The sequence below is a fragment of the Giraffa tippelskirchi genome, chromosome 12 (genome assembly GCF_054371585.1).
Source record: "Giraffa tippelskirchi isolate mGirTip1 chromosome 12, T2T-mGirTip1v1.2.pri, whole genome shotgun sequence".
In the NCBI taxonomy this organism is placed as follows: domain Eukaryota; kingdom Metazoa; phylum Chordata; class Mammalia; order Artiodactyla; family Giraffidae; genus Giraffa; species Giraffa tippelskirchi.
In genome coordinates this window covers 138,003,288-138,022,295 of record NC_137286.1, presented here as the reverse complement: position 1 = coordinate 138,022,295, position 19,008 = coordinate 138,003,288, and the positions used below count along the sequence as shown (strand labels likewise).

General features: G+C 44.0%; 1 protein-coding gene and 1 long non-coding RNA gene across 17 annotated transcripts in view; one reads left to right on the top strand and one right to left on the bottom strand.

The window, feature by feature from the left end:
* The window catches only part of LOC145529133 (uncharacterized), a 100,720-nt gene extending 98,457 nt beyond the window's left edge, over positions 1–2,263 (top strand). The window contains exon 3 of the long non-coding RNA XR_014070948.1: positions 1,798–2,263. This is a non-coding gene — a long non-coding RNA (uncharacterized LOC145529133). The remainder of the gene's footprint in view (positions 1–1,797) is intronic.
* Positions 1–19,008, bottom strand: part of MBNL2 (muscleblind like splicing regulator 2) — a 165,607-nt gene that overhangs the window by 50,925 nt on the left and 95,674 nt on the right. For 14 of the 16 annotated variants that reach the window (XM_081548857.1, XM_081548860.1, XM_081548858.1 and 11 more), the window contains exon 3: positions 4,207–4,371. The exons of the other annotated variants lie outside the window; for them this stretch is intronic. In XM_081548857.1, the coding sequence (XP_081404983.1) occupies positions 4,207–4,371 (165 nt within the window). The remainder of the gene's footprint in view (positions 1–4,206; positions 4,372–19,008) is intronic. 16 annotated transcript variants of the gene reach the window in all.

Here is a 19,008-nt window from a genome sequence, read left to right as displayed (position 1 = left end):
TGCTTGGAGGAAAGGTGAATGAGACTTTGCAGACTTAATGAATTTGAGACAGAAGAGTTATAAGAGGAAAGAATCGCTTGCATTTTCATTCATTCAATATTCATTGCTGGTACAGACATGGTGCCAGAACACTGTGTCTCCATTTATTGAACTTAAACCCTAATGGGGAAGAACAAAGAAATAAAATCACAACTCATTTGTGATTTTATGGATAAGCAGAAATGAAGAGGCCTCACTTCTGAGATAGAGAGAAGATAGAGGGTCGAGATAAGAGATTGGTGGTGGGTCGCAGCGGATAGAGTTGGAATAAGATGAAGTTAAAATGTGAAGATCGGTAGGGACATTATACCATCTATGTGTTTAAAAGATTCCTCTGGTTTCTGTGCCCACTGGAATAAAGCAAGAGCTGTGGCTCAGCGGTAAAGAATTCACCTGCAATGCAGGAGACACGGGTTCGATCCCTGGGTTGGGAAGATCCCCTGGAGAAGGAAATGGCAACCCACTCCAGTATTCTGGCCTGGGAAATCCCATGGAGAGAGGAGCCAGGTGGGCTACAGTCTATGGGGTCGCAAAGAGTCGGACATGACTGAGCGACTAAACAAACACCACAAGGAGGGTAAAGCCTATAAAGTATTTTGAAAGAAGGGCTGATGACAGCTAAGATGAGGGCGCTGGGAGAAGGAGAAGTAGGTGGACTTGAGGGCATATGATAGGACTTGCTGATGAACTGGATGTGAGAGAACCTGTTTGGTTTCGGTTTGAAACTGCTGGTTATACTTACTGAGATAAGAAGGTAGAAGAATGAAAAACTGGTCTTAAGCATGTCAAGTTCCTGTGAAAAATCTGAAGCTGAGTCCAGTAGGAGGTTGGGTACCTAAACCCGGGGCTCAGAGGAGACGTCTGGATTGGGAACATGCCGTTGGTAGTTCTCAGCCTGTAGATGACCCACAGCCACAGGAATCGATGAGACCATGAAGGAGAAGGTACATGATAGAGGCTGCCAGCACTGGGAACATCAGTGTATAGCAGCCTCAATATAGAATAGAGGAAAGTGAAAGTTGCTCAGTCGTGCCTGACTCTTTGCGACCCCATGGGGATAGTCCATGGAATTCTCTAGGCCAGAATACTGGAGTGGGTAGTCTTTCCCTTCTCCAGGATATCTTCCCAACCCAAGGATAGAACCCAGGTCTCCTGCATTGTGGGCCGATTCTTTACCAGCTGAGCCACAAGGGAAGACCAAGAATACTGGAGTGGGTAGCCTATCCCTTCTTCCCAACCCCGGAACCAAACCAGGGTCTCCTGCATTGCAGGCAGATTCTTTACCAACTGAGCTATCAGAGAAGCCCGAATAGAATAGAGGAAAAGAACGGGCAAAGGAGACAGTGGAGGAAGGCATGAGCAGAGAGGAAGGGGTGCGTCCCGGAGAGGAATGGGTGCTCTGCAAAGGAGAGATGGATCATATGCTACTAAGGAGAGACTGATTGCCTGTTACCAAGAGGTCAAAAGAACAATGAAAGCATCGGTGACTACCTGTTTACCAATATGGAGGTCACTGGTGAGAGATTTCAGCAGATGAGAGATTTCAGGGCAGATGGAAGATAAAGGGTGTGAAAAAACCATCCGGAGCTCTTTAGAGAAGCTTATCCTAGAAGGAAACCTAAAAATAGAGTGGCACTTGTGACTCTGTTTAGCAGTTTCTTTGTCTTGAGCAATGTCTGCATGTATTAGTTTCCCGAGGCTGGTCTAACAGATTCCCACCGACGTGGTGGCTTACACAACACGCATTTATTCTTTCAGGGTTCCAGAGGCCGTAAGTCTGAAACCGGTTGCATTGGGACAAAATCAAGGTTCTGGCAAGACTGTGTCCCCTCTGGAGGCTCCAGGGAAGAGGAATCGGTCCCTTGACTCTTCGTCTTCTGGTGGCTGCCAGTGTTCCTTGGTTTGTGGCCCCATCACTCCAGTCTCGGCCTCCACGAGCACATTGCCTTTCTCCTCTTCTGTATGTGTGTTAACTCTCCCTCTGCCTCTCTTGTAAGGATGCCTGTGATCGCATTTAATCCTGGAGAATGTCCCCATCTCAAGATGCCCAGCTCAACCACATCAGCAAAGACCCTATTTCCTTGGAAGGTTCCAGGACCTATTCTACTGTCACTAATTCATTCCTGCGACTCTGAAATACTTGTTTGTAGAGTCAATGATTTTTAAGTTTATTACATTTTTGTGTCCTAATTTTTCTTGTGATTTAAAACGCTCTCTTAAAATATTTAAGCGTAATACTTCTTTCTCAAAGAGTAATCGTGATTATTGTCTTCTAATTAATATATGAGACAGTACAGAAACATAACTTTCAAAGAAAATTCAATTAACAGTTTAGAACAGGAATGGAATTTCTTATTAACAGGCCATTATTGAGTACCAGGGTCAATCCTTACAGATTCTAAATAAATAAGAAGTGAATGATTAAAATGAGTGAGAGATAATGCAGTGCTACTATATGGACCTAGGTGGTTCTAAATTTATTCCCATAGACATTATTTAATATGTGTAACTAAATTATTTTAGCATTTAGGTAATTTAATAAAATAATTTATATGTGTGTTATCAACAAAGAAACCATAAAATATACTTGTGAGTGGTTTTAAATAGATCCACTTAAATGACTGTGTGTGCTTAGTCGTTTAGTCGTGTCTGACTCTTTGCGACCCCTTGGACTATAGCCCGCCAGGCTCCTCCGTCCATAGGATATCTCCAGGCAAGAATACAGGAGCGGGTTTCCATTTCCTTCTCCACGGGATCTTCCCAACCCAGGGATTAAACCTGTGTTTCCCGCATTGGCAGAGAGATTCTTTACTGCTGGGCCACCAGGGAAGCCCTAAGACGTACTTATTTGGGATTTCCTCCAAGTAGCCTTTCCTGCCTCATCTGAAATCTAGTTCCCTGGGCCTGAACCTTGCTTTGCCTTTCCTCTGAGTCTGTCTACACCTACAAGACTGTAGCTTAATTATCTGAGGGTTCTTCACACCTTCACCTGCATGTTTTTTCACTCTGGGCAGAGCTGGTTCCTGGCCATTTGGTGCCACTCGCTGCTCTTGGGTAGAAACCTGGAGACAAGCAGAATTGCCAGCCATCTACTCAGATCCTCTCCCCTCTTCCTAGACCGCCTCCACCTTCCCCATCTCATCTCACAGACACACAATAAGAAAATACAAGTCCCTGGTAGCTATCCTTTTTTCATTTAGCAGCTTTCAGTAACAATAGAATTTTCATACAATAAAGACTGATTTTTAAACAATCGTCTTTTGTGTATGTACTTTTTTTTTTTTAAGAGCAAATTTCACTCACTTCGCTGGCTTTTTTTTATAATTAGCTTGTTTTTGACAAATAATTTACAAATGTGAACGAACTTCACTAAAGGCAAAAAAAAAAAAAAAAAAAAGTGCTCCTTTCCCTCAGGGCCTCATTCCTAAAGCAATTTCCAGACCTTTAAGGAAATACTTTCAAACACTGTGAAGTCAGGGAGAAAATATTACACAATACACATTCATAGACTGCACTCCCTTGGCATTTAATCTTGCGGTCCTCACCACGGCTGCCATACCCTCTGCAGGCCTCTGAGACAGGAGGAGTGGGTGGCTGAGGCACCCTGGTTCAGGCTTCTTTCAGGCCCGGAGGTGGGGAGCAGACAGCAGAAAGCGCCCTGGTCAAGATGTCTGAGCTAGGCCCAGCTCCACAACTGATTAACTGCAGGACATTGGGTAAATCCATTAACTTCTCTGGTTTCATTTTTCCCCTTCCTTAAAATGATACCATTGAAATGAAATAATCTGTTGCATTGCTAAACATGTTTTAGATATCAAAATCTCTTCTTTACATAGATCATCGATTCATACTCTAAATGGAGAACTATTTCCCTTCTAAGATAGCTCAAATATGGAGGTGACTGGTGAGAAAGAGTTGCAGTGACACAGATTTTCCGGGTATCGATTAGAAATTGTCTTCGCCTATGGTCTCCTCATGCATTTTTCCCCCACTTAGATAATCAAAAAAACCCTCTTTTCAGCATCTATTTAGCTTCAAAGCTATTTGCTTTAATTGTAGCCAGAGAGACAAAGTAGAGAGAGGGGCCGTTTTAGGTCAACGGTTGGTAATTGCCTGTACCGACACTTTCATCAGCAAGCCCGTCATCGTTAGCTTCAGTGTACTCACCACGGGATGGAGTGGGGTTCCTGGAAACATAAATTGCATCTGCTGGGCAAGCATGGCTGCTGCAGTTTTTTGCTGGATCAAATTGTTTCTCCCATTAATTTCTAGTTGAGTTTTTAAATGTGTGGGAGGGTGAAGATACTTGCAGTTCTCTCTTGAACAACGGCCCTGGGGGAGAAAAAAGAGTCTTAGTTTTAGCACGGTTAGAAGTAGCTTTCAACTCTCTGTCAACCATTTCACAATCACTTCATTTATGCGAAGGTGTGTATCTGTGTGTGTGCGAGCACAGACGTGTTGAAACACACATCAGAGCTGGAACACACAAGGAGTGGATCGGGCATTAGCTGATTGTCAACCTTGCTCAAACCTGTTGGAACAGAGAAGCTTCCTGAGATGTTACTGTTGTTTTGAATGGATTCTAACTCTGACAAATGACCCTAAGGAAACGTGACAGCAGAGAGTCAAGTCAGACCCTTCTAGGCAGTGTGGAAGGTGATCAGAGGAGCATATTTATTGTGACTTATTTAAAGGAAGCTTGGAACTTGCTAAATGTGCATGCTGGAATGATGACAATATGTGAATAATTATGTGCCACATTTATGCCGTGGGGATAGTAATCAGCACTATCTGATTACTTGAAATTTGTGCTCCAGGTTGGCTGAAGACATCCCTGATTTGAGTGATGGAAGGAGTATTAGTCTAGGAGTGGACATTTCTTAGTAACTGATGCACAGGTGAACTCAGATGATCATCTGCATCAGATCAGCTTGCTACATGAATGCTGCCGCCCATGTCCCTGCTCAGCTCCCATGACAGTTATATAACATTTAATGTCATGTTTTGATGCTGTGAAGTATGTACAATGAAAGTAACATTGGGACGTTAAAGCTGTCAAAGTGAAAAATAAAATTAATTAGGTGACAGGTGTGCCTAAAGCCAGTCTTTGAAGAGTGACTGCAAACTGTAATTAATGTTTATACTGAATTCCCACCTTTTCCAAACTACCGATTGAGAGAATCATGTTGATGTGTGAATGATGCAATTTCTGGAGAAGGAATAACGAACTGTGCTAACCAGTATGAGAACTGTCATTCCCTGAAGAATTAGTCTATTTGCAACCAAGAAAAGAGAATACGAGTTTGTTTACCAGATATAAAAGTAATTTTAAAAAGCGAGCTGGGTGGATCTGGAGAAACAAATTTGTTTATAGTCATCCTAATTCTAAACATCTGGAGTTCTCACTGCCTCCCGCTTGTTTTAGCTGTGCGTTTGGCAGCACGGGTTCCCTCCCAAGTGTGAACCTCCCAGTGCTGCCGTGGAGAAGGGCAGACAGAGATCCTGGTCTAGTCCTGGTGGTCTGAGCTCATCAGCCCATGCTGTCCTGAGGCCCTCGTGTTCGCAGCATGAGACACCATGCCACCCTCTGCAGGGAGGACACTGAGGCAGGTACCGGGACACCGGAAGGAGTAGGTCACATTTCTGCTAAAGTAATTCTACACCCATAGGCAAGGTCAGCGTGTCTCCTTAGGCTCAAGTTCATATTGTGGATGCTTCATCCGGCTTTCTAATGTATGCAATAGACACACTTTTCTGTTTGTTTGTTTTGGCCGTGCCGGGTCTTTGATTTGATGCATGGGCTTATCTTTGCAGCTCATAGGCTTAGTTACCCCCGTGGCATGGGGGATCTTAGTTACCAGACTAGGGATCGAACCCATGACCCTTGCATTGGAAGGTAGATTCTTATCCACCAGGGAAGTTTCTGAAACAGACAACTTGGGTCCAGTATTGGAAGGTCTAATGTAAAAACACCGGCAAACTGGACCCACAATTTAAAATAATCCAACTCAAAGCAGCCTTGGCACCTCTCCATCTACTTCTCTCCACAGAATTTTAAGATGGAGATTTAATCCTAACTCTGCTCTACTCATTGTTTTACGATGTCCTGGGGTCCCTCCAGCCCTGCCAATTTGCCTCAGGCATCTCTTACTTTACTTCTCTTTCTGTCCTCCCTTGACAATGGCCCTTAGTCTCTGGGTTTGCTACAATCAAATCTCCAAGAACACATTCAGATTAGGCCAGCTCCTTCAACAGAGGTGTGTGACCAGCCTCTGGATTGGCTGCCTTATGTCAGGTATCCAAATGCATTCACACCATCCAAGGTGGGAGGTAGTCATGGCATATAGGACGTAGCCACTGCCCATTAGTAGGGGTGGGGGAGAACTAGACAGAGTGACATTTCTTGTATAGAGGGTAAGCTGCCCCCAGGCAACCTCAATTCAAACTCTCTTTAAACACAGTTCACTAGGGAGATAACACCCAGAAAGGCTCAAGTATACAAGACGTACGTGTGGGCTTACGCGCAAACACAACGGGCTTTGTGAGGGGATTTGGGAAAGCAGAGTTCCATAGAACAGAGCTGGAATTTGTGAAACATTGTGACGTCTACCAGACTAGCTATTATATTTTGCTCGTTCATATAACGGTCGAGTTGATCACAAGTCTTCTAATGTAAGGGGCTTCCCTGATGATTCAGCGGTAAAGAATCCACCTTCAATGCAGGAGACACGGGTCTGACTCCTGGGCTGGAAAGATCTCCTGGAGAAGGAAATGGCAACCCACTCCAGTATTCTTGCCTGGGAAATTCCACGGAGAGAGGAGCCCGGTGGGCTATAGTCCATGGGTTCGCAAAGAGTTGGCCATGATTTAGCGACTAAATCACCATATCACTTCTAATGTAATGCTTTGTAGCTGCAGGCAAAAATTTTGATTAGCCTGGAAAAACACAATTTTCTTGTAAATGCTCTTATCTCTTGATACAACTGGGACACTTAAGGAACTGTATAAACTATTTCCAGGGAATGGAATATGATTTACAACACTGAATTAGTAATTTATTGATGGGACCTTCTTTTCCATGAGAATTAATACAATTTCCTACTGTTCTTACTTATACGCTTGGAGTGAGGAATATTGTTGATTACCCAGGTGCCAGACAGTTTATGCAGGGTTATCTCATTTCTCCTTATAACAGCTGTAATGATCGCTATGTTACAAAATAGCTAATGGGCTCAGAAAGATCAAGAAACTTTCCAAAGGTTGTATAATTGGTGGGTGGTAGGGCCAGATTCTAAATTGACATTTACCTGACTCAGTTACATCACAATGTCAACCTACTTATTAGCAATAGGTAACATCCAGGGAGGGTAAAAATCTAGCATTATCCTTCACAAAATGATAGGCTACTTAACATGATTTAAAATAGAATATATACCACGATTTGGGAGTGGAAAAAGCTCACTTGCCTGGCTCTGTCTATTGGAAGGGGGCAAGAGGAGTGGTTAAGCCCCCAGGCTCTGAAGGCAGAAGCCTCAGCACATAAGTTGGCTCTGCTTTTTGCTACCTTTGTAACTTTGAGCAAGTTCCTTGAACTTCTTGTGTATCATGTTTTCATCTGTACAATGAAAATAATTACTGCATTTTCCTCTAAGGGCTGTTGTAGGATTAGATGAGTTATTAATAATACAGATACAAGGTGCAGAGAAATGCTTGTCAGGTAGTAAGCACTGAGAAGTGTTGTCAGTATTACCAAGGAAAGAAAAAATACTTGTCTATCATTCTCTTTACAGTCCCTGGTGGCTCAGACAGTAAAGAATCTGCCTGCAATGCGCGAGACCTGGGTTTGATCCCTGGGTTGGGAAGATCCCCTGGAGAAGAGAATGGCAACCCACTCCAGTATTCTTGTCTGGAGAATTCCATGGACAGAGGAGCCTGGAGGGCTACAGTCCATATGGTCGCAAAGAGTCAGACACAATTGAGTGACTAAAAGTTTTTCACTTCTTTACATTAAGTGCAAAACTAATTATATTTATTTAAATATCTTATATCAAGGTTATTTTCAATTCTATAGGCTATTTCTGCAAGAACCCATATTTGAAGAGAGGGCTCTGAATCAGAGTTAGATCTAATATTAATATCAATATTTTGAAGGGTATCATAGCATGGATGTCTGAGGCATACAAATTCAAGCTCAGGGAAACTCCAGGCAGCAGAATTTTAGTAAGGGATCCTACAGGACTCTGCAAGTCCTAAAGGAAAAGCTACTGTCAAAATATAACAAGCTATTTGACACAGTAAACAACTCGTAAGGAAGTTTTTGTTAAGGAGTAAGATTTGTCAGGATACGCATCATCGCTCAAAAACTGCTGATTATCAAAGCAAGTTGTCATACCCGAGTGGGAGAGGGGGCAGTGAGCAGAAATGTAAAGCATCTTTGTATATCACTGTGAAACAAAACAAAACTGTCAAAAATAGTGTCTCTCAATTTTAGTCCAAGAAATGAAGATGAAAAGTGTCTTGGCAAAGTCTTCCTGTGACTGCCAGGATTGTTTCTTGTTTCATTTTAACTCTTCCTCTCCTGGTTAAACATCGTTTGCAGAGAGAGAAAAGAGGCAGGACCCAGTCCCTGGAGAAGAGGACTGGCACAGCTTCTTCTGTGGGACAGAGTAGGAGAGCGCCATTCCAGACTCCTGTGAAGAACCTTCTAGAGCTGGAAAACAGGAGCCCTGGAGGAGTCCAGGCCGAGGGTCCCACATCAGGGTCCAATGTGGAGGCGGTAGCCCCAGAGGACTCCACGCGCTCCAGGTGGTACCCACCGACGACAGAAACAACAGGTGGTCTGGAATCACATTCACGTTTGTTCCATTTCCAGGCTAGGGTCTCATTCCTTCCTTCATTCCACAAATATTTATTGCTCTGTGTCAGACGTTGAGCGAAGGGCTAGTTAACTAAAAGATGAGAAAACATAGGATCTGCTGCCTCTTTTCCGGAAGCCTGAGATCTAGTGGTGAAGACAGATACTAGCTAAACAGTGCCACAGACAAATGGTTAATTACAAATTATGGACCAGGTTCTGGAGAAGGCTGAGAGAAGATGGAGGGAGAGCGTTAGAATGGAGACGGGTGGCAAGTGAGGGCTCTGAAGAAGGGACGTATTTAAACTGAGACTTGAAGGATGAAAAGGAGCTTGGGAAGGGAGTGAGCAGGGGCTGGAGTGTGTGTGTGTGTGTGTGTGTGTGTGTGTGTGTGGTGTGTGGAGGGGGAGAAAACAAAATGAGAGGAAGAGGACGTGCTGGGGGATGAACCATCTGGGACCTTCGTGAAGTTTCTCAAGGCTGGATCACAGAACCGGGTGTGAGCTGCAGTGAAGTGGATGCTAAGAGAGAAAACAGGAAGAAGTCGACTAGAACCAGATAACAACGAACTCTGGGAGTCAAGTTAAGGGCTATGAACTTGATTGCCACTGAAAGTCTTGAAACAGGAGAAAAGCCCGATCAGATTTACGTTTTATGCTACGTATAAAGTCTTGGGCTTCCCTGGTGGCTCAGCAGTAAAGAATTTGCCTGCCAATCAAGGCAGGAGATGCAGGTTCGATCCCGGGGTCAGGAAGATCCCCTAGAGAAGGAAATGGCAACCCACTCCAGTGTTCTTGCCTGGTAAATCCCATGGACAGAGGAGCCTGAAGGGATATGGGGTCACAAAAGAGTCAGATATGACTTAGCAACTGAACAACAACAGCAACAATAAAATCTTATCCTGATTATTAGATTTTTATATCTAATATAATGGTTTACATTGTCTGGAATCCACTTATTTAAAAACAATAACAGAATTTGGATATAGTTTACATAGGATTTTTGTACACTTCATTCCACCTCCAAAAATACTCTCTACTCCAGGAAAATTTAGTTTAGGGAGAATGGCTAGAAGCAAGTAAGAATTTCAAGCTGAATTAAGTTTATTAAAATGAGCAACCGTGAAAGATTCTAATACAGAATACCCATGTTGATTCTCAACAGGACGAGGAAAAATGTTAAATAACTATAACATGTACTTGGCAGAACAACAGATCTGAGCTCTCAGAATTACATGGTCATTATATGACATGACGTGGGAGAGAATAAATGCGGCTTTAGCTGAGAAAAGATTTCAGAATCAGGTTAGTGTGAGAAAGAAAAAGCATAATTGGAAAAGGAGGTTTTCTAATTGCTTATTTAAAAACAAGTAAGTTTCAGAATCTTTTCCTCGTATGCTCTTAATTGAAAAAGTCAGTTAAAATATAGAAGCAAAAAAGAAAACAGATTAATTAGGAGATTGTTATAGGGATTAACAGTAGGAGTTTTTCCCATAGGGATTGCTAACAGAAAACTATATCCCATTAGTTTTCCATGGGAAAAGCAATGGATTTTATATGATCTACAATTCACACTGACAATAGGCCCCTGCTGTATCACTCGGGATAATTTGAAATTGTTTCTTAGTGTGAGCCATGCCATTTATCAGCAGACTCTAAAAAGGCCCCTTTGGGAGATAATTCCAGTTGAGGGTCAGGGTCACAGCCTGATCCACTGAATTTCGCCTTTTCCAGTTGGGTCTTGGCTGCTCACTGCTTTCAGCACATGATGGCATTTTCAAGGGAGCCGGCCAGGCTGTGGAACGGAGAATCTGATGCTAAGATTGGGGGCTTCCCTGGTGGCTAAGACAGTAAAGCGTCTGCCTGCAGTGCGGGAGACCCAGGTTCGATCCCTGGGTTGGGAAGAAGCCCTAGAGAAGCAAATGGCAACCATTCCAGTATTCTTGCCTGGAAAATTCCAAGGACGGAGGAGACTGGTAGGCTACAGTCCATGGGGTCAACATGACTGAGCCACTTCACGTCACTTCAAGATTGGGGGCAGACAGTGTGCGCTCCCAAAGTGGCCTGTGGGGACGCTCAGAGTCCAGGGGCCTGCTTGGGATCCCGTGGAAGCCAGGGAAGAACGTCTCAGATTCCCCCGCCTTCCACATGAGGGAAACCAATTTAGCGAAATCTTAAGGCAGCGGCAGATCCTCTTGCTCTGCAGCCACTTTCCTGAAGCCGGCTCTGTCTTGGACTCCTTCCTGGAGAAGCAGCATGCACCAGGGGTAAAGGGAACAGTACCTGGACCTGAGCTTTTTATGGGCTCAGTCGCTCAGTTGTGTCTGACTCTTTGCGACCCCATGGACAGTAGCCCGCCAGGCTCCTCTGTCTATGGGGTTCTCCAGGTAAGAATACTGGAGTGGGCTGCCATGCTCTCCTCCAGGGGATCTTCCCAACTCAGGGATTGAACCTGGATCTCCTGCAGTGGCGGGCAAATTGGTTACCACTAAGCCACCTGCGAAATATTGGAACTGGACTATGTGGGCTCAAAATCCAGCTCTGCTGTTCTTTCCATGGGACCTTGTGGTCTCCAGTTGCCACATCTGTAAAATAGGGCTAACAATAGTTCCCACTTCCTAGACTTGGTTAAGGATTAACATTTAATGCATATACAGTGTTTGAACAGTTCCTGACACATAGTAAGCCCTCTGTAAGTTTTTACTATCATCCTCCTCCTTATTATTACTAACACCTTCTCAGCAGAGCAGATAAAATACCTGGTATTAAAAAACAACCTTTCTGATACTAGTTCAGTCTCTCTATCATGGTGCTTCCCTCTGGCCTGTCTACCAAGCTCTTTAACACGTTTGTTATTCTTGTTCTTACAATCAGTGCCAACTCTTCTTCTCTCTCTCTCTTTAGAAGAACCTCAGATCTGATTTTCTTTAATATCTTTCCTGCTGAAACTTGTCAGGGCTAATTAACATGGCATGACTAATCTAGTTTAAAGCCGCCATGCATCATAGTGGGAAAATCCCCAGTTCTGGTTGTGGCTTCATCTCAAGATGGTTAAACTGAATTTTACACATAATATATAATAGTCTGTGCCTCAGTTTTCTCATCTGTCAGATGGGGGTGTGATCATGTTCCCACATCTGAACCCCTTCCAATGTTTGTGAGAGCTCCAGAGATAGCCACAGTTGCTCTGCAAAAATCCATAATTTGCTACATGTTGTCAATTCTATATCTATTTCCCTGTGGAATGTTCCTAATCTGGTAAAAGGAGAAAGCCACATAAAGAACAGTTACAGTAAAAAGGGACACCAGAGACTTACGTTGGTAACAGTTCCAATAAGTTCTGAGAATTGTGAGAAGTCTATATGACAGACCAGGCATGAAGCACATCAGCAGAAGTGGCAAACTGAGTTAAAATCAATTGCAGGATAAAGTACCTACAGTGTTCACAGCTTGAAACTGGAAAATTCAAAGAGACCACTGCTTAGGTCCCTGTGGTGTCAGCTGCTTAGCTGTGCTCAGTCATGCCTGACTCTTTGTGACCCCCGTGGGCTGTAGCCCACCAGGCTCCTCTGTTTGTGGGATTCAAAGGCAAGAATACTGGAGTGGGTTGCCATTTCCTTCTCCAGGGGATCTTCTCGACCCAGGGATTGAACCCACGTCTCCTGTATTGGCAAGCAGATGTTTTACTGGTGAACCACCTGGGAAACCCAAGTTTCTTACAGATATGTTCTCAGTGACTAAACTGGCTGGGTGTATCAGATGCTCACAGACTCAGTTTCCCTAGTTTCAAAATCTCTCAAAGTTTTTGAAAGTGAAAAGAAACAAAGGCCTTGGTTCGAGCAGATTTCTATTGGTTTATCATTTTTCTGGGTCTAAGTCAGGAGCAAAGGTTGAGTTTAACATTTGGCCTGAACCTTCTCTTCCTTCTCCAGCACATTTCCAGAAAGATATGGGCAAGACAAAGCATGGGGGAATAAAATGGTTATTTACATCGGGGCTTAATTCCTAACATTAACTACGAGACTGAAACAGCTCTGCTCTAAGGCAAGTGACAAATTAGGCTTTCAGGCTTCTTTTGAATTTAAATAAACTAATTGAACTACATGAGTTCCTTGTATCATTAGCTCCAACTACATAATACAGCAAATAAAATACAAGCCACATAAGGGCATCAGAATTAGAGGAAATTATAGATTCAGGGAATGACTACAAGCAAATGATAACCAGAAGTCTCATCAAAATGAACAATTGCCCATCTCATCAATATTATGGGTGAATTTACAATAAGAACTTTCTGCTTATTAGGAATTTAGTCCAATTTATATTATAATTCATCTTTTATAGTCTATGTATGCTGTATTCTTTTGGCAAATAGCATAAAATATTATACTGATTGAAAGTGAAAGTCACTCCGTCGTGTCCGACTCTTTGCAACCCCATGGACTTAGTCTATGGAATTCTCCAGGCCCGAATACTGGAATGGGTAGCCTTTCCCTCCTCCAGGGTATCTTCCCAACCCAGGGATTGAACTCAGGTCTCCCACGTTGCAGGCGGATTCTTTACCAACTGAGCTATCAGGGAGGCCCCATTATTAAAGACAGATAAAAAGGGAAAGTTTACAAACTTTTCTAGGGTGTGTTCCTTTCTCTCTTTTGCTTCCAAGGGATGGAGGAAACGTAGGATGTTATAAAGAAGATTGGAGAGGCAGCCAGATGCATAAACTAAGGAAAATCAGGCATGTTGACAGGCAGTTAGCAATGCCTTCGATTTTACCCACCACCAATCACTGCACAACTGTGAGTTTGTGTGCTGTTTTCTTTCATGCTAAGTCACTTCAGTCATGTCCAACTCTTTATGATCCTATGGACAGTAGCCCACCAGGCTCCTCTGTCCATGGGATTCTCTAGGCAAGAATACTGGAGTGGGTTGCCATTTCCTCCTCCAGGGGAATCTTTCCGACCCAGGGATCGAACCTGCATCTCCTGCATTGGCAGGCGGATTCTTTATCGTTGAGCCACCAGAGAAGCTGGTGAGTTTAGGAGAGGACAAGGAAAAGCATGAATCAGGTTGTGTAGATAGATGGCACAGGTCACAATGGGAACTGCGGTTTAGTTTGCATTTCTCCCCAGAAAACCAGATGAGAAGGCACAGTGTATCATTCTACCTCCTCCCCTGGACTATGGAGCAGAGGCCGAGTGCTCTTCCCCAAGGCTGGTGCTTTCTCTTCCTTACAGGGAGCTGCAAATGCTTTGAGTCAGCCCTCTCTTGATCTGCATTTAGGGCAGCCAGTACTCTGGGAGCAGATCTGTGATTTCTTACAGTCATGCCAAGGTGACTGCCCTGTTCCTTCAAGCACTGCTGTGCGGTAAAGACCTAGTCTGTGGGGACTTCCTGGTGGTCCAGGGGCTAAGACTCCACGCTCCCCATGCAGGGGGCTGGGTTCTATGCCTGGTCAGGGAACTAGATCCCACATGCCGCAACTAAGACCCAGCGCAGCCAAATAAATTAAATCAATAAATAATTCAAAAAAAAAAAAAAAAGACCTAATTTGTGACCATTTTAAATAGACGAAACATAAAAATTCATTACGTGGGAAGGAGAGGCAAAGAGGCTGAATTGTTTGTAGTTTTTCATTTCAAAGCATGTTTCAATCTTTTTCTAAAACTGAATTTGGCTGCCTGAGAAATTTAATTAATCAATTAATTTATTAACGTTAAGCCTCAAGATAATTTTTTTATATATATGCTTTAAATTGTACTGAGCGTGTCTCCTTCCCTTGATTCTCCAATTATGTGAAGAAGCCTTTTTCACTGTTTTTCTCCTAGATTTCTATCCTTTTCTCTGCCCTTGAGCCTGGGCAGTTTAAATTTTCATACTCTTGTGTCTTAGAATTGGAAAGAGCTGTTTGTCGGTTTGATGCTGGGGCCAAGCTCTGTCTTAATTGGTAAGGATTCTCTGTCTTGTTAACTTTAAATGTTAACAGAAAATGTGCCAGGTAAGAGAAATCAGTGAGACCAAAAACAGTCCCTCCATTTTTCCAGTTATGTAAGGAAACTAATTTCCAGGCATCAGATGCTTCATTCGAAAACTATTTTATTTAGCTAGAAGATCGATGTCTTCTGAGTCACAGAGGAACATTAGTCAGCATGGATGGTGATGATGTATGAACATAATACAGAACCAGTCTAGTTACTGTTTGACTTCATAGTGTCTAGTTTTCTGACATCACATTCATCCATGCATGCATGGCCATGGCCATGGGAGAAACAGAAGCTCTGTGAAATGTTAATATCACATTAGGATGTTTCCTGTGGGAGAGGACAGGCCTTCCTCATCTATGTCTTTTTTTATTTTTGCAGACCATTTTTAAAGTCTTCATTGAATTTGTTACAATATTGTTTCTCTTTCATGTTTTGTTTTTTTGGCCACAGGCATATGGAATCTTAAGCTCCCAAACCAGGGATTGAACTGCACTCCCTGCAGTTGGAAGGCCAAGTCCTAACCACTGGCCTCCAGGGAAGTCCCCTGGTCTACGTCTTACACCTCTCAGTACAGGGACCCTCACATGCTGGCACTCAGTGCATCTTATCAAATGACTTCTCTTGTCTTTCAGCCAGCAAATCTTTTTGAGCCCCTTCACCTGCTGAACCCTGTAAATATTAAATGGGCAGTCGGAACACAGAGTGAGCAATGACATGACGGGGCGGAGGGCGGGATTCAAGGTGCTGTAAACACATTGTGGGAAATTCTGCCTAGTTCAGGGCCGGGATGACCCTAGAGGAATGGATAGATCATGTTTAGACTGAGATCTCTATTGGATTATCTAGTTGGGTACACGTGGAGGGAGGTGGGGGAGGGGAGAAAGGGTTGACAATTTGGAAAATTAAAACAAGCCAGACTAACTCACAGGGACTTCCCTGTAGCTCAGTCAGTAGAGTCTGCCTGCAATGCAGGAGACCCAGGTTCGATCCCAGGGTCGGGAAGATCCCCTGGAGAAGGAAATAGCAACCCACTCCAGTATTTTTGCCTGGAGAATCCCATGGACAGCAGAGCCTGGAAGGCTACAGTCCATGGGGTCACAAGAGTCGGACACGACTTAGTGACTAAACCACTACCACCAGACTAACTCACAACCGCTCTCTGGGGGTCAAACTCCTGAAGCCTGATAAAGGCTTTCACATAGCACCCAAAACAAAGGACATGCATAGGAAACACAGGCTATGATTTTTATTATCGTCAGTTGAAAAGGATGATCAGAAACTGGTCATTTTCCAAATAAGTGAAATCTCGCCAAAGACGCAAACTTTATTATACACTCTTGTTACTGTAGATTCTCTCAGTCTGACTGAAAACCATGTGGGGAATCTCCTGGAATTTGGACACAGGTAGACAATCAGCCTTAAAGGTTGGCATTTGGTGGATATACTTCTGTCTCACTGCAACAAGAGCCACAGTCTCAAGCCTGTCGAGTGTCAGGTGTTTTCCCCACTTCCCTGGTCACTCTAGTCCCTTCCTTCAGATCCTACCAGCTCCCTTCCTAAATCTCAGGAATCAAAGAGTTAAATCTGACACGGCAGGGTGGAGGCCTCCCTGACCCAGCTCTGGGGCATTCTGATTGGTCACTGTCCTGGAAGGTGTTTATGTTAAAATATTTTGCATATCACGCCTGATTATAAATATATTTGTGACAAGCCAGAGTAACGGACTGTTGGTGTCAAGCTGGGAAGGCTTCCAGGAGGAGGCGGGAGAAGGGAGGGTTAAGGTATGGATGGAGCATTGGGAAGGACTGGGCAGGAAAGGGAGGACGATGGGGAAAATGACAAGGAAAACAGGGCCAATCAGGTGAAGAAGCACTGGAAGGAGATGGAAGGGTAGAGTGTCCTTTTCAGGGTGCTTTCATTTTTAGTAACACAGAAAAGCACACTCCTCTTCAGGCTGGTGTGGATTACCTGCTGCCTGGGGACTGACCTGCAAACTGAGTGGCTGCAGGAGGAAACTGCACTTCATTCAGGAAACACAGGATGGGCGCGGTGGCTGGGCCTGGGCTCTTGGGGGAGGGTCAGCTGAGACACCTGACAGAGTGGAGGTGAGGGTCTCCTAAAGGCAGGAGCTGAAGGTCTCCGTTCCTTCATTCATTCAGCAAACACTGGGGTGCCTCTGCTCACGGCCAGAAACGGGGATGCAACTGCACACAGGGTACTGAGATGTGATCCTACCCTCCATAAAAATAGCTAAGACTTATATAATAGTGCGCGTATCATGTACCGGCAGTTTCTGAGTGCTTTTGGTAAATCACACTCAAACCTCCAATACAAGTGCTTAGCAGAGGGACTGTTAATAGTCTCACTTTATGGGAGAAAAGGGAGGCCCAGAGAGGGGGAAACCACATCCCAGAGTCTTGCAAGGAGTCAGTGGCAGAGCTGGGCACCAGACCCAGGCCACACTGCAAGCTGTGCTGTTGCCCCTCTGAAGAGCCATTTTTAAGAAACTTGAAATCCAGCACAACATTCCTATTACACCTTAAAAAGCATTCTTCACACACAATACTTATTACAGCTTCACAACATTCTTGTAATATATTATTCCAATTTAAAGGGAAGGAAAATGAGGCTCCCAGAGATTTGAAGACATTTTCCAAGGCCATGTTGTTAAAGTCAACCAGGCTAAATTCTAGGACCTCATCACTGAAACATGTGCCCTCTCCTGCCCCTTGCTGTCCGTGGGGGAAGCTATGGGGTAACAAGGAAAAGATTCATTCAGAACAGTGTGGGCACCTTGTACGATAAAGGACATTAGGGAGATGACACTGGACGACTGTTACAGGTTGAATTGGGTCTTCCTGGAGAGATAGGTCGATGTCTTAAGCCCCAGCTCCTTGGAATGTGACCTTATTTGGAGATAGTCTTTACAGAGGTGATGAGATAAAGATCAGGTCATCGAGGTGGGCTTTAATCCAACAGGACTGTAGTCCTTATAAAAAAGGGGAAATTCAGACACAGGGACAGACAGTGTAAAGAGACACAGAGAAAAGATGGCCATCTCTAACCCAAGGAACATTAGAGGCTGCCAGAAGCTGGAAGAGAGGCCTGGAACAGCTCCTTCCCTTGACCTTTAAAGGAAGCACGGCCCTGCTGACACCTCGTTTCAGACTTCCAGCTTCCCAAACTGTGAGAGAATAAATTCCTATTGTTCTAAGTCACCTGGCTTGTGGTGATTGTTGCCACAGCCCTTGAAGCAAATACGGTCACCTATAAGAAATGCCAGATGATGAGTTTTTTTGTTTTTTTCCATGAGATTGGAGGCTATACAAGGAAAACACTGTGCTATCTTCTGACACAAGGATTTGGTCTGTGAACGGGCATTCTGGTTTTTTTCATGAACTGTGGTAACCAGATCCCCTTGTGTTACCCAAAACAAACAACAACTCCGAAATCCTGAACAAGTACAATGATTTTCTGCAAATGAAACTCGTCGGTTTAAATGCTGTCAGATTTTTCACATGGAAGATTTAAGAGGAGAGATTTATTTTAGTAAAAGACAAAATGTTTCACTGAAGAACTTATTAGTCATGCATAAAGGCCTACCGAGTCTCTGAAGATCCATTTTCAAAGAGAAATGTTGGGATCATTTTTATATCCTGATTACAGAGAAAGACTTGATAAAAATTGTCCTTGATATTAAAATTGCATGAAGGTGGCAGATGGAGGAGGGGAGGATCGCACAGTCAAGCAGGAGGCAAGTCAAAGAAAATGTGTAAATTTGGCCAGCATTTTGAAGTTGCTTTTGAAAAGGTTGATATGTGTTCCTGCGAAGCAGGGCCACCTCCACAGGCACTTGGACGCACCAGGCGATTTTGGAAGAGGACGGGGTGCAGGGATGAGGTCTGCCCAGCTCAGCCCCACTAGGGGACAGCTGCTGCCCACCTACAGACCCACCTACAGAGTCAACAACCTGGACTTGTCCTCATTGTCACCCACCCTCACTGGACAATCCGCCCATCTTCCTCAGACTTCCTACTGCTGAATATTTCCCCAGGATGTACCTAGGAGGGCAGACTGCGCCCCGAGGCTCATGGTCAGCATCTCTTTGGTCCAGGGGGCAGAGCTAACCCCAGAC